Here is a 12,521-nt window from a genome sequence, read left to right on the forward strand (position 1 = left end):
ATGGCGAGGATGCAGCCGCTGCACCAGTCCTTGGGCAGGAAACGAATGCACGCAGGCACAGCCTGCCACACATGCCGGTGCACCTCCTGCTAGACTGCTTCAAGTTCTGCGTGCTATTGCTGAGAGGAGGGGCGTAACAAAGGCAAAAATCACTTGGCAAAATCACCAATTAGTAACCCCCTCTTGGCACACACAAATAATGAGTCACCTACTCTCAGGAACCTGTGAGAACCTGCTGGATCCCACTTCTGGTGTTACCTCCTGCAGACATTCTATTTGGGCCTAGTTGTCCCTTCCAAGCATGCTGACAAGAGATACTCTTTGGCAGAGGTATCATCAATTAGCAGGAAACAACAAAAAATGCCCTGCACAACTAGCTGCCTAGATAACTCTATGGATTTATTATAATATGTGATACTCCTCAATGTGATACTCCTCAATGTGATATTATAATATGTGATACTCCTCAATGAACATATTCAAATGGCCAATGCGTTATCATGAGTCCTATAAATATAATACATATAATAAATATAATGAAAATAATAAATATGCAATAAATATGCAGTATAAATTAAATAAACAAAATATTTTTGAATATTGTTAACTTTTTCTTCTATTTTAAAAAGCATTTCTATATCTAACGATTCTTTTAAAAAAATTCTAATTAATTTGCACTTTATGTATTATATTTATATATTATATTTATAGATCCCGTGCTGGGATGGGCCTTGCAGTCATTTGAGAGGAATATATCATTCCAAACCATCTTCTGAAAGCAGTTTCAGAGGGACGTTGGTTGTACTGGTCGGAAGTAGAAGAGTAAGATTCAGGAGCACTTCAGAGGCAAATAAGATTTTCAGAGCCAAAATCCTCTTCATCAGCTGAAGGGCGCCTCGACTCTGGAAAGCTGATTCCTGGGTGATCTTGTTGGCCTCTGGGGTGCTCCTGGGCTGGAACCCAACTGTTCTCCAATCCAAGGCAAAGTTAGGTTGAGGTCACTTACCATGAGCAGAAGCTGTGGGCATCACAGTCCCAAGAGCGAGGAGGCCCACAAGGAGGAGGACGAAGAGGCCACTGGACTTCATGGTGGAGCTGTTCTGAGTGGTGGGAATAAGTGCCCAAACTGCTTTATATGTCCAACATGCCAGAGAGAGGTGATAACCTTCCAGCCCCACCCCTGCTCAAGAGGAGCACAAACAGGACACCAGACAGTTGTCAATTAGTCTTATTGTGCAACAAGTCACCAGAAGACAATTAAAGGCCAAGATGTTGCTACCAACTGAGTTCGGAAGAGCTGTTTCACCACCTGCTCCCGAGTTCCCGTCAACAAGCCAAAAAGACCAGGAAATCTGGGGAAACATTTCTTTGAATTTCCTCTCAGATCTGCCCCAGGCTGTATTAGGTCAACGATGCATTCTCAGTGGGAGGGAAGTGATGTGCCCAAGGCGCTACAAGACTAATTGATAACTGTTTGGCATAATGGTTAACACCAACAGACCTAATCTAGTGAAACAGGTTCGCCTCTCTGCTCCTCCACATGAAGCCTGCAAGGTGAACCTGGGTCAATCAGAGTTCTGTCAGAACTCAGTAAAGGTAAAGAAAAGTTGGATATAAAAACCAGTCATCTTTATCACCTATTGTTCATCAATGCCATAAGCTGGGGAGATGTTCCATGGCTGGAACAAGCTGTTGGAACTAGTTATTATGTAGAAGCATTCAAGAGTTGGCCATGCTGGCAGGGGCTGATGGGAATTGTAGTCCATGAACATCTGGAGGGCCATAGTTTGAAGACCCCTCTGTCAACATTTTCTACCCCATGCATAATTTTATAGACTTCAATCATATCCCCCCTCAGATATTAATTGGAATCTACACCTTTAAGTAATCAAGCAACTGCATGGCTCTTGCACACTGTTGTGAACAGTGTGTTCCAGCACAAAACTAACATTACAATCCATTATACGATAAGAGTTGAGGGTTAGTAAGCTGGCATAGAAATATTTATGCCAATAACATTTTGTTCCAGGCAATTTAGTTTGTCTTTGATAACAGGATCCCACCTCTGGTTCTCTGCATTGTGTGGGGCACACCTTATTTGCCCTACTTTGACCTACTTCTAAGGGTGCGAGCATTGTTTCAGTCATCAAAAGTATGAGGTAACCATCCTTTCAAGAATTTCCTGGGTTTTCCAAGAAGTAGCAGAACACTTGGTCTGGCGTGACAAGAACATCTTGGAGTTGGTTCCAAATTCCCCACAGTGCCCTGGTTCACTTCCTGATCTTTCTATAACCTGTTTGGCTGAGGTGTTTTGGGAAAGCCAATGAGGCAACCATGTCGACAAGAAAGTCTTGATCTTCCTGGTCCTACTGTTTCCTGAAGTGACTCCCTATCTCTTTTAGTATGGGGGAATTAACGAGAGCAGACTCTTTGGCTTAGCAAAAGGTCAGGCAAGCTTGAAATCTTTGCTGCCTATGTATACAAAGGTCAGCTTTTGCAAGAAATCCACAGGTGAGCATATAAAGTTTAACAATTGGTTGTTGTGGGTTTTCCAGGCTGTGTGGCCATGGAGCAAGGCCCAGCAATAACCATCCAGGAGATCGCTCTCATCCTGCCCAGTGATGGGTGCTCCACCCCCACCTAGAATATCCTCAGGTGGGCATTGTGTGCAGTCAGCAAGAGGTTTGCACACTGTGGCTAAGAAGGAGAAGGGTTTGGATTTATACCCTGCTTTTTTCTCCTAGAACAGTGGTGGCGAACCTTTGGCACTCCAGATGTTATGGACCACAATTGGCTGGCAGGGGCTGATGGGAATTGTAGTCCATAAAATCTGGAGTGCCAAAGGTTCACCACCATGGTCTCAAGGCAGATTAAAACACTTTGCTTTCCTTTTCCCACAAAAGACACCTTGTGAAGTTGGTGGGGCTGAGAGAGTTCTGGCTACTCCAAGCTCACCCAGCAAGCTTCATGTGGAGGAGTAGGGAAACAAATCTGGTTCTCCATATAAGAGTCCACCGCTCTTAACCACTACATCACACTGTCAGGGCCAATGTGGCACGTGAAATGCATGGATCCCCCCCCCACAAGTGAAGGACAATTCTGTGTTCCTTTACATGGTTCTAGGCAGGCCTGTACAGAGAGAGCACCATGTCCCTTCTCAGTGTGGCAGGAGCATGGATCGTGTCCCAGGTACCAGGTTTGCCAATCTCCTGGTTGGGGCAGCAGATCTGGCACAACAGCTGTCCTCCAAATGGCAGAGATCCATTCTCCTGGGAGAAAGGGGGTGCTATGCTATGGGGGAGGGGGATTTATGACATTATGCTCCACTGAAGCCCTTACTTTCCCCAAAACTCCTGAACTCCTCAAAGCAAAGAGTTCGTAAGCTTTCCTCAATCTCCCTCCAACCCCAAATCTCCAGGCATTTCATAAGCAGGAGTTGGCAGCCCTACCAGAGACACACGGTGTCAGAATTCCAAAGGTGCCCACAGACTTGAACAGGATGGGGACTCCTGCCCTAGAGAGCCAGAGAGAGGACTGTAGCCATTTCCCACCCCAGAGATCTTGCCCTCCGCCCTCCTACCCAGGTCTCCTTGAAGTCTTCTCCTCTGCATTGTTCTGCAGCTGGGTGGCTTTGATCTCCCACAATGAGGCTGATAGCATCAACGAGGCCTTAGATTGTCCTCAGCGTCTGATAGGGATCTCAGAGTGCCTTGCCCTGGCAAACAGACACGGCATGAGTGAAGGACCGTGGTGTGGGGCAGGAGAAACACTGCGTGCAGAGCTCTGAAGATCTTCTGCGAGAGAAAACATACAAAGGCATGCCAGCCAGGTATGGTTACCAACCTCCAGATGAGGCCTGGAGTTTTCAAAAATTAGATCTCGTCTCCAGACTATACTTAGTACCCTGTAGAAAATAGAGGGGTTTTTTGAGGGTGGACTCTTTGGTGAACCATAGAGTCTATGAGGAGCAGCAGTGGCGTAGGAGGTTAAGAGCTCGTGTATCTAATCTGGAGGAACCGGGTTTGATTCTCCGCTCTGCCGCCTGAGCTGTGGAGGCTTATCTGGGGAATTCAGATTAGCCTGTACACTCCCACACACGCCAGCTGGGTGACCTTGGGCTAGTCACAGCTTCTCGGAGCTCTCTCAGCCCCACCCACCTCACAGGGTGTTTGTTGTGAGGGGGAAGGGCAAGGAGATTGTAGGCCCCTTTGAGTCTCCTACAGGAGAGAAAGGGGGGATATAAATCCAAATCCAAACACTATGAGAAACTGAAGTTGCACCCCAGGTACTGTCCTCAAACCTCTAGGAATTCTCCAAACTAGAACTGGCAGCCATAAATAAGATCCAGATTGCAAAACCAATCTTAAAAAAATATCTCAGCAAAACAATGAAGCTTCATCCTAACCCAAGGAAATAAGCAGCAGAGGACCAAAACTGGGAAGAAAAGAAATTTACTGAAAAGAAGAATCAAAATATATGTTTTTAAAAATGAAATACAATTGAGCAAGATCTGGTAGTGTTATAGTGTTTGGGGATATATTTTGGATTGGGGTCTTTTTGTTGGTTGTTTTTTGTTTTTAGGATTGAGGTTTTTGTTTTATTTATTTATTTGTTTGTTTGTTTATTAATTTATTTATTAATTTATTAATTTATTAGATTTTAGACCGCCCACCCCCAAAGGGCTCTGGGCAGTGTTCAACACATCAAGAACATCATTATGCCCACAGGCCAAAACATCATTTCACACCATAAGATTAAGTTAAGTTAAAACAATGTACAAATTCTCTAAAACATCGCAGCATTAAAACAGTACAATAAAGTACAACATTTTTTTAAAAAAAATTGTTTGGAATGTCGATAACAATTAGTAGTTTTGGTTTGTGTGTTTTTTTGTTAGATGGTTTATTATTTTTTGTCTGACCTTGGGGGGAGGTATTGGTTTTTATATATTTTTCCATTTTTTGTCTTGTGTGGGAAAGGGGTAGGATGGGGGTTGATGTTAGTGGAATTATATTGGGAGGAATTGGGGATTGGTTTAGAATCAATCTAAATCTGCCCCTCTGCCAGTTCCCCCAGACTGTTCCAGCCAACAAATTCCAAATTTTACAAATTCCCCAGTAATACAACTTTATTTATTAAGATATTTTAGAAAGCAAGTCTGTTCCATCAGACCTGGACTGCAACCGGTTTCAGATTAGCCCTGCATCTGGGAATCCCTTGGTCGTTTCCCCGCTTACCGTCTGCTGCGCGCTACTCTCCCCAAGTAGTGTGGGGTCCCCCGGCACTCCCCACTACAGAGGCGGCGACAACGCAGCCGCCCCGATGCTGCCGCTGTTGCGCCCCCTCAGCGCACATCATTCCTGGGGCTTATCAAAATGGCGCCTTTTGATGACCCTGTGCAGAACGCGGGGTCGTGGGGAAGCCCAGGAGCACGCCAGAAATTACGCGCGCTGGGAGTAGCGTACAGCAACCTTTGGTCTAGGTAAGTGGGGAAACGACCCTTGTCAAAGGATAGTTTGTAACAAGGACACAAACCAGTGGAGGCACCAAGGAGGAAACTTTGTACAAATAGTTATAGGGAAGATGTGTGGCAGATTTTGCACTGTGCAATTGAGCATGGAACGTATGCTCTTTGATGCACTTCCTCCTGTGTCCCATAGATGACAGGAGTATCAACAGTTGTTGAGGAATGCACTGGCCATATTGCTCTATGTCTGGAAAATGTCAGCTCTTTGCATTATATTTAACCCTTGGAAAGGGCAGGGGGCTGTCAAGGACTTTCATGGCTGGAAAGGGATCTGGGAGACTTAGTAGGCCACAAACTGAACACGAGTCAGCAGTGTGATATGGCAGCCAAGAAAGCCAATGCAATTCTGGGATTCATCAATAAGAGTATAGTGCCTAGATCAAGGGAAGTAATTGTACCACTCTACTGTGCATTGGCCAGAAATGTTCGGTTCTGGCCACCACAATTTAAGAAGGATATTGACAAACTTGAATGTGTCCAAAATGGTAAAAGGTCTGGAATTCATGCCCTTTGACGAGAGAGTTAGGGAGCTGTGAAAGTTAAGAGGGGAGAAGCGAAAGTTAAGAGGGGACTTGATAGCTATGTTCAGATATTTGAAGGGGTGTCATGTTGGTGAGGGAGCAAGCTTGTTTTCTGCAGCTCCAGAGACTAGGACCAGGAGTCATGGGTTCAAGGGGAAGGAAAAGAGATTCCATCTAAACATCGGGAGGAACTTCCTGACAGTCAGGGCTGTTTGACAGTGGAATGCACTTTTTCGGAGTGTGGTGGAATCTCCTTCTTTGGAGGTTTTTAAAGAGAGACTGGATGGCCATCTGCCGGGAGTGCTTTGATTGTGTGTTCCTGCATGGCAGGGGGTTTGACTTGATGCCCCGTAGGGTCTCTTCCAACTCTATGATTTTATGAATCAACTGGTTGTTGTGGTTTTCCTGGGCTATGTGGCTGTGATCTGGTAGTTTTTATTCGTAACATTTCACCTGCATCTGTGGCTGGCATCTTCACAGGATGTGTTTCTGCCCACGGCACATGGATATGCCTCAGAAGATGCCAGTCATAGATATGGGTGAAACGATAGGAGCCAAAGCTACCAGAATACAGCCATGCAGGCCAAAAAACCTCAAACACCCAGTTTGTGAACAGGCCACATGGTACTTTTTATGTCCTTAGTCGGACATTACATGGTCCAAAGGGATGGGGGGAATCTGAGGTTTTCCTCGTGGGCAGAATGCCTTCCCTTTCAGGAATGCACTCCATTCTTGAAATTCCCCACATGCATCTCGGGGTTGGGGGGGGGTGTTTGGGGGGGGGCATATTCTGTGCAGGTGTGGAGTGCACGTCAGTCTCTGCTCCGTTCCCAAGACCACAGTACGTAGGCAGGCCGGCCTTTGATTCTGCTCCTTCCCACCTGGGAGGGGCTGGCCGATTTCCCAGCCTGCCTCCTTCCCCCCCCCCTTTCCATCGTTCTGGCATTAAACAAGCAGCGTCCGCTGCCAGCCAGAGACCAACGTGCCAAACATGGAAGTGAGAAGATTCTTGCTCCTGGGGGCATTCTCTGCCCTGCAGGCTGCTCATACAGATCCGGGTAAGTAACGGCACAACCACGGCTATGTCCCCTTTACATGTGACAGCAGGCTACGAAATGCCTGGCACAGCGAAGCCCAGGCTGGTCCAGACACTGTTTTGCAGCCAAGTTTCCTGCTCTCTCTCTCTCTCTCTCTCTCTCTCTCTCTCTCTCTCTCTCTCTCTCAGTGGCGTAGTGGTTAAGAGCAGGCGCACTCTAATCTGGAGGAACCGGGTTTGATTCCCCCGCTCTGCTGCCTGAGCTGTGGAGGCTTATCTGGGGAATTCAGATTAGCCTGTGCACTCCCACACACATCAGCTGGGTGACCTTGGGCTAGTCACAGCTCTTCGGAGCTCTCTCAGCCCCACCTACCTCACAGGGTGTTTGTTGTGAGGGGGGAAGGGCAAGGAGATTGTCAGCCCCTTTGAGCCTCCTTGCAGGAGAGAAAGGGGGGATATAAATCCAACTCTTCTTCTTCTTCTTCGTCTTCTTCTTCTTCTTCTTCTCCTCCTCCTCCTCCTCCTCTCTGCTTTCTACTTCAGAGAGGTTCTCTTTCTCAAAATGGAAAAGCAAATAAGTTTCCAAAGATCTTCAGGCAGGTCCTTCCCAGCAGGAGAAATCCAACGACGATTGTTACTAGGCTCTACAATCAAATGAAACCTCCGTGTTCAGCGACTGTCTATCGGTGACTACCAGGTACTACAGACAAAGATCCGAGTAGGGCTGTTTTACCGGCTATTGTGGAGAACAGGTCCTTCTGATTTGTCAGCTGTGTTCATTATGGCTTGTAATGTTCCGTATTCTTTTTAACTTGTTTTAATTGACATCCCTTGTTTGCACAGGCTGTGCAGAATTGGAGACTATAGTGCAGTGGAGGCGAACCTTTGGCACTCCAGATGTTATGGACTACAATTCCCATCAGCTCCTGCCAGCATGGCCAATTGGGCATGCTGGCAGGGGCTGATGGGAATTGTAGTCCATAACATCTGGAGTGCCAAAGGTTCGCCACCACGGCTATAGGGTATAGACCAGGGGTGTCCAACTCCGGCACTTCAGATGCTCATGGACTACAGGTGAAACGAAAGGAACAAGATCTACCAGACCATGACCACACAGCCGGGAAAACCCACAACAACCACTTCATGGACTCCAATTCCCACCAGCCCCTGCTGGCATGGCCAATTGGAGTCCATGAACATCTGAAGCGCCAGAGTTAGACACCCTTGATCTAGAAGTAATGGTACCACTCTCTGGTCAGCCCTCACCTGGAATACTGTGGTCCAGTTCTGAGCACCACAATTCAAGGAGGTTATTGACAAGCTGGAACAGGTCCAGAGGATGGTGACCAAAAATGGTCAAAGGTCTGGAATCCATGGCCTACAAGGAGAGACTTAGGGAGCTGGGGATGTTTACTCTGGGGAAAAGGAGGTTAAGGAGTACCATGACAGCCTGCATGGGGCATAAAACTGACAGTATTAGTGGATCATGGCTCCAGTCGGAGTTGAAGGTGCGATCGGAAAAGGTGGTGTGGGGAGCCATGCCACTAGCGCAAACTAGAAAGACAACGTAGCGGAAAGCGAGGCACCCTGGAGTCTAGCTAGCTTAAGGCTTGGCTAGCTGCAAGGCGTTGTGTGTGGTGAAAACATTAATATAGCAACCAATAATATAGAAAACAACAAAAGGATAGCAGTTTAAATAAAATTAAACAATACAGCTTATATATATTGGTAACAGGGAAGACAAGACAAGAATAGGAAGACTTTTAGAAAACACCCACATCCTCTGCAGATGCCAGCCACAGATGCAGGCAAAACGTCAGGAGAGAATGCTGCCAGAACACGGCCATACAGCCTGGAAACCACACAGTACCCCAATAACCCCATAGATATTCACAAGAAGAACAGACCCAAAGAACTGCCCACTGCACTTTATAAGTCTGGGGCCCGGAACTTTGGAACCTGGCAACAGGGCAACCCCTTCCACAGTGAGAGAAGTGTGACTCCACGCGGGCACAGAGCCCTCTAATTTGGGCACGTAAAACAAAAGGATCCCGTGGTTCCCACGTCGTCTGGTCTGAAGGCACCAGCTCTGCTCCCAAAGGGAGCCCCACTAGAAAATCCCAGGGGAGACCCCAACCAGCGGTGGGATTCAGCCAGCTCGCACCACTTCGGCAGAACCAGTTGTTAAAATGGTGCTCGTAAACAACCAGTTGTTAAATTATTTGAATCCCACCACCGGAACCGGTTGTTAAATCATTTGAATCCCACCACTGCCCCCAACCATTGGCCCTCCCCCAAATTCCCAGTTAAAGATATAAACTAAGGCTGCCAGCTCAGCAGAGCTTGCAAGGAGAGAGAGAAGAAACCAAGGCTCATTACGCACACGCAGAATAATGCACTTTCAAACTGCTTTCAGTGCTCTTTGAAGCTGTGCGGAATGGCAAAATCCACTTGCAAACAGTTGTGAAAGTGGTTTGAAAACGCATTATTTTGTGTGTGCGGAAGGGGCCCATGAGAGATAAATGTAAAAGAAAAGCTTTTTAAAACAAGCAAACGAACACAAAACATCATAGGGACTTTTGCACCTTAAATAGCGGCCTATTATGCAACAAAGATGTAATACACACACAGCATATAGGACATATTTTATTTGACACTCACACCTAAATAAAAGGAGGAAAAACATTTGAGTTAGGGTTCCCCCCTCCTTCTTATTTCCAAAGAGGTGAGGCTAGCAAACTAGAACATTTCTCTTCTTGCTGCAATTGGGGAAAAAGTTAGTCACTCATACCCTATTATCTATGCAAACTCTTGGGTCAGGTGAGCGAGCCTTGCAATCTCTTATCACCTGTAAATGTGACTCAATGTTGGCTCGCCAGAGTTTTCTCTTCCGAGGCAGTTTGGAAATCGAGAATCTGCCTTAGATTTCCCAAGACGTGCTGCCCCTGAAACTGGAGGCTCGACATTTGTGCTTTAGTTCAAGATATCACATTTGAAGATTAGCAAACATGTGTCCCAATTTCCCTTCTTTCCTGCAGCTACAACAAGAATAATTAAAGGGCTGTTTCCTGGTACTAGACTAGACTCTTTGCTCTTTGGAAACTGGGTGCACAGCTGCATTGTCCAAATACACTGAATTTAAGTTCTTTTAAGGTTCTGTGGAACAGCTACCCTGTTCCTGTTGTAATATCACTGAGGCTTGTCTTTGTAGGTGTAACGAACCAGTAAAGTCCAGTGAAAAGCAACCATGTTAAGTTCTTTATTGAGCTGGCATTCTTAGTCGGAAACAGGCAATGCGAGAACTGAACCCCAGATCTCAAGCAACCCTTACAGTAGGGGTGTCTGCAGCCAATGGTTCCCTGCTTAAAGGAATATGTGGAGCCCTGAGTTCAGAACTCTGCACATACTCAGAGGCTATGGCTTCTTTTTGATTTTGTGTAGAGTGAGCTAAGGCACTGGATATTTTCTCATTCTCGTGAGAAGGAGGAAGTGCTGGAGAAATACTTTGGACATCGACTGTGTCGCTTTCTTCTGACGGTTTTATTTTAATTTCTGCACTTTGCAGTTGGGCTTTTTTTCATTTGGGCAGTTTCTGTTTGGCTGGTTGCCAGCTGTGGCTATTTCACCAAGTTTCACCCCAGGTTTGCGTTTCATCGTTAAGACAGGCTTCGAACTTTTCCCCAAGCTGTTGGATTTCTAAATCTTGTTTCCTGATGAGGCTTTCCAAGTCTTTAACGTTATTTTGCCTCTTTGGTGAGATTTTCTAATTTCTCTGGCTTGTTCTGCCGACTTCCCCATTCTCTGTTAGGAGAATCTGGGCAAAGCTGTGTTGGGCTTTGGGTTTGAGCTGGCTTTGGATTTTTTTCCTTTTCTTGGAGGGGGATATTTTTCCAGGTTTTTTTTTTAATATCTTCGATTTTTATACCGCCCGATCCCCAAAGGGCTCTGGGCGGTGAACAACATAATTCAACATCAAACAGGAGCAGGTCATACACAAAATATAAATACATAGGCTCCATAGATACATAGGCTCCAAAATATAAATACATAGGCTCCATAAATACATAGGCTCCAAAATATAAATACATAGGCTCCAAAATATAAATATATAGGTTTCAGTTTTATGGGGACCACCACCTTGTCCTGCTGGTTTTTTCATCTTTGCAGTGGGGTGTCCTGGAGGAAGAAGGGGGGCCGGCTTCTCTAGCCCAGGGGTTCCGATTCCTGCCTTTGTTTCAGATCTTTGCCAGGGATCAGGCACCAGTTTATTGGTGGTCTCTGGCTGGAGCCTTGTGGAACTCAAGCATCCCTAGTAACACTCGCCTAAGTCTGGGGGATGGGAGAGAGTGTGCACAGGCTGAGGGCTGTCTATTGCACAGGGTCCTACCCAGTGGTGGGATCCAAAAATTTCAGTAACAGGTTCCAATGGTGGTGGGATTCAAACAGTGGCGTAGCGCCAATGGGGCTGGGCGGGGCACGACGGGGGCGGGCCAGGCATTCCGGGGGCGGGGCATTCCTGGGTGAGGCTGTGGCCAGGACGCAGGGCGCGCCTGCCCCAGGTGCAGTTCCCCTTCACCCCGCCTCTAGATTCAAATAATGACTGTTTAAAGTATTAAAAAAGCAATATACCGAAAGGTAGTGTATTATTTCTTTTTTATATAATTATATTGATTGATTTTAAATAATAACTTAAGGAGAGAAACCAAAAACTGTTTACAATTGTTAACATATTACTAATTGTTTATCTCTCTCAACCCCGCCAACCAAAACATCCTATTTTGCCACCCTCCTTCCCATATTTCCCTCCCTCCCTACTTTCTAGTTCCCCTTCAGATTCCTATAACTACTTTATCTATTCCACTTGAAAGAAAACTAACAGAGGGAGAGATCCAAAATCCTTAATCTAAAAGAGTAGTTTAAACTCCTCCCTTTCCAATATAAATTTCAAGGGGGGGAAAAGAAAATGAAAAATCTTTACCTATAATATTTTCCCAACCTTTATAACAATGAAAAAAAATAGAATTACTATATATTGTATTATTTCATACAGTTCATACACATGTGGGGGGGGTGCCATGGGGGGCAGGGGGGCCACAGGGGGCCCTGGGGGACGATTTTGCATCCTCCACTTGACGAGATTTGTTGTACCCAGGGACAGAGATTACCGCTTTGTCCCTACTGGAGTTAATCATTAATAACCGGTTCTCCGAACTGAGACAATTTTAGTAACCGGTTCTACCGAATAGGTGCGAATAGGCTGCATCCCACCTCTGGTCCTATCTCAGTGGTGGCGAACCTATGGCACGGGTGCCAGAGGTGGCACTCAGAGCCCTCTCTGTGGGCACTCGTGCACAGAGTTCATCATGTGGCAGGGGGGTGGAAAATCACCCCCCCACACACACACCACACACACATATCTAGGCTGGCCTGAGCATGA

The 12,521-nt window shown here is 46.2% G+C and overlaps 1 protein-coding gene across 3 annotated transcripts in view; it reads left to right on the plus strand.

Moving 5' to 3' along the window:
* The first annotated feature begins 6,984 nt into the window (after positions 1 to 6,984).
* The window catches only part of LOC125433917 (papilin-like), a 32,775-nt gene continuing 27,238 nt past the window's right edge, over positions 6,985 to 12,521 (plus strand). For all 3 annotated transcript variants that reach the window (XM_048498846.1, XM_048498847.1, XM_048498848.1), the window contains exon 1: positions 6,985 to 7,106. In XM_048498846.1, coding sequence (XP_048354803.1) covers positions 7,040 to 7,106 — 67 coding nt within the window. In that variant the 5' untranslated portion in view covers positions 6,985 to 7,039. The remainder of the gene's footprint in view (positions 7,107 to 12,521) is intronic.

This window comes from Sphaerodactylus townsendi, linkage group LG05 (genome assembly GCF_021028975.2).
Source record: "Sphaerodactylus townsendi isolate TG3544 linkage group LG05, MPM_Stown_v2.3, whole genome shotgun sequence".
NCBI lineage: Eukaryota > Metazoa > Chordata > Lepidosauria > Squamata > Sphaerodactylidae > Sphaerodactylus > Sphaerodactylus townsendi.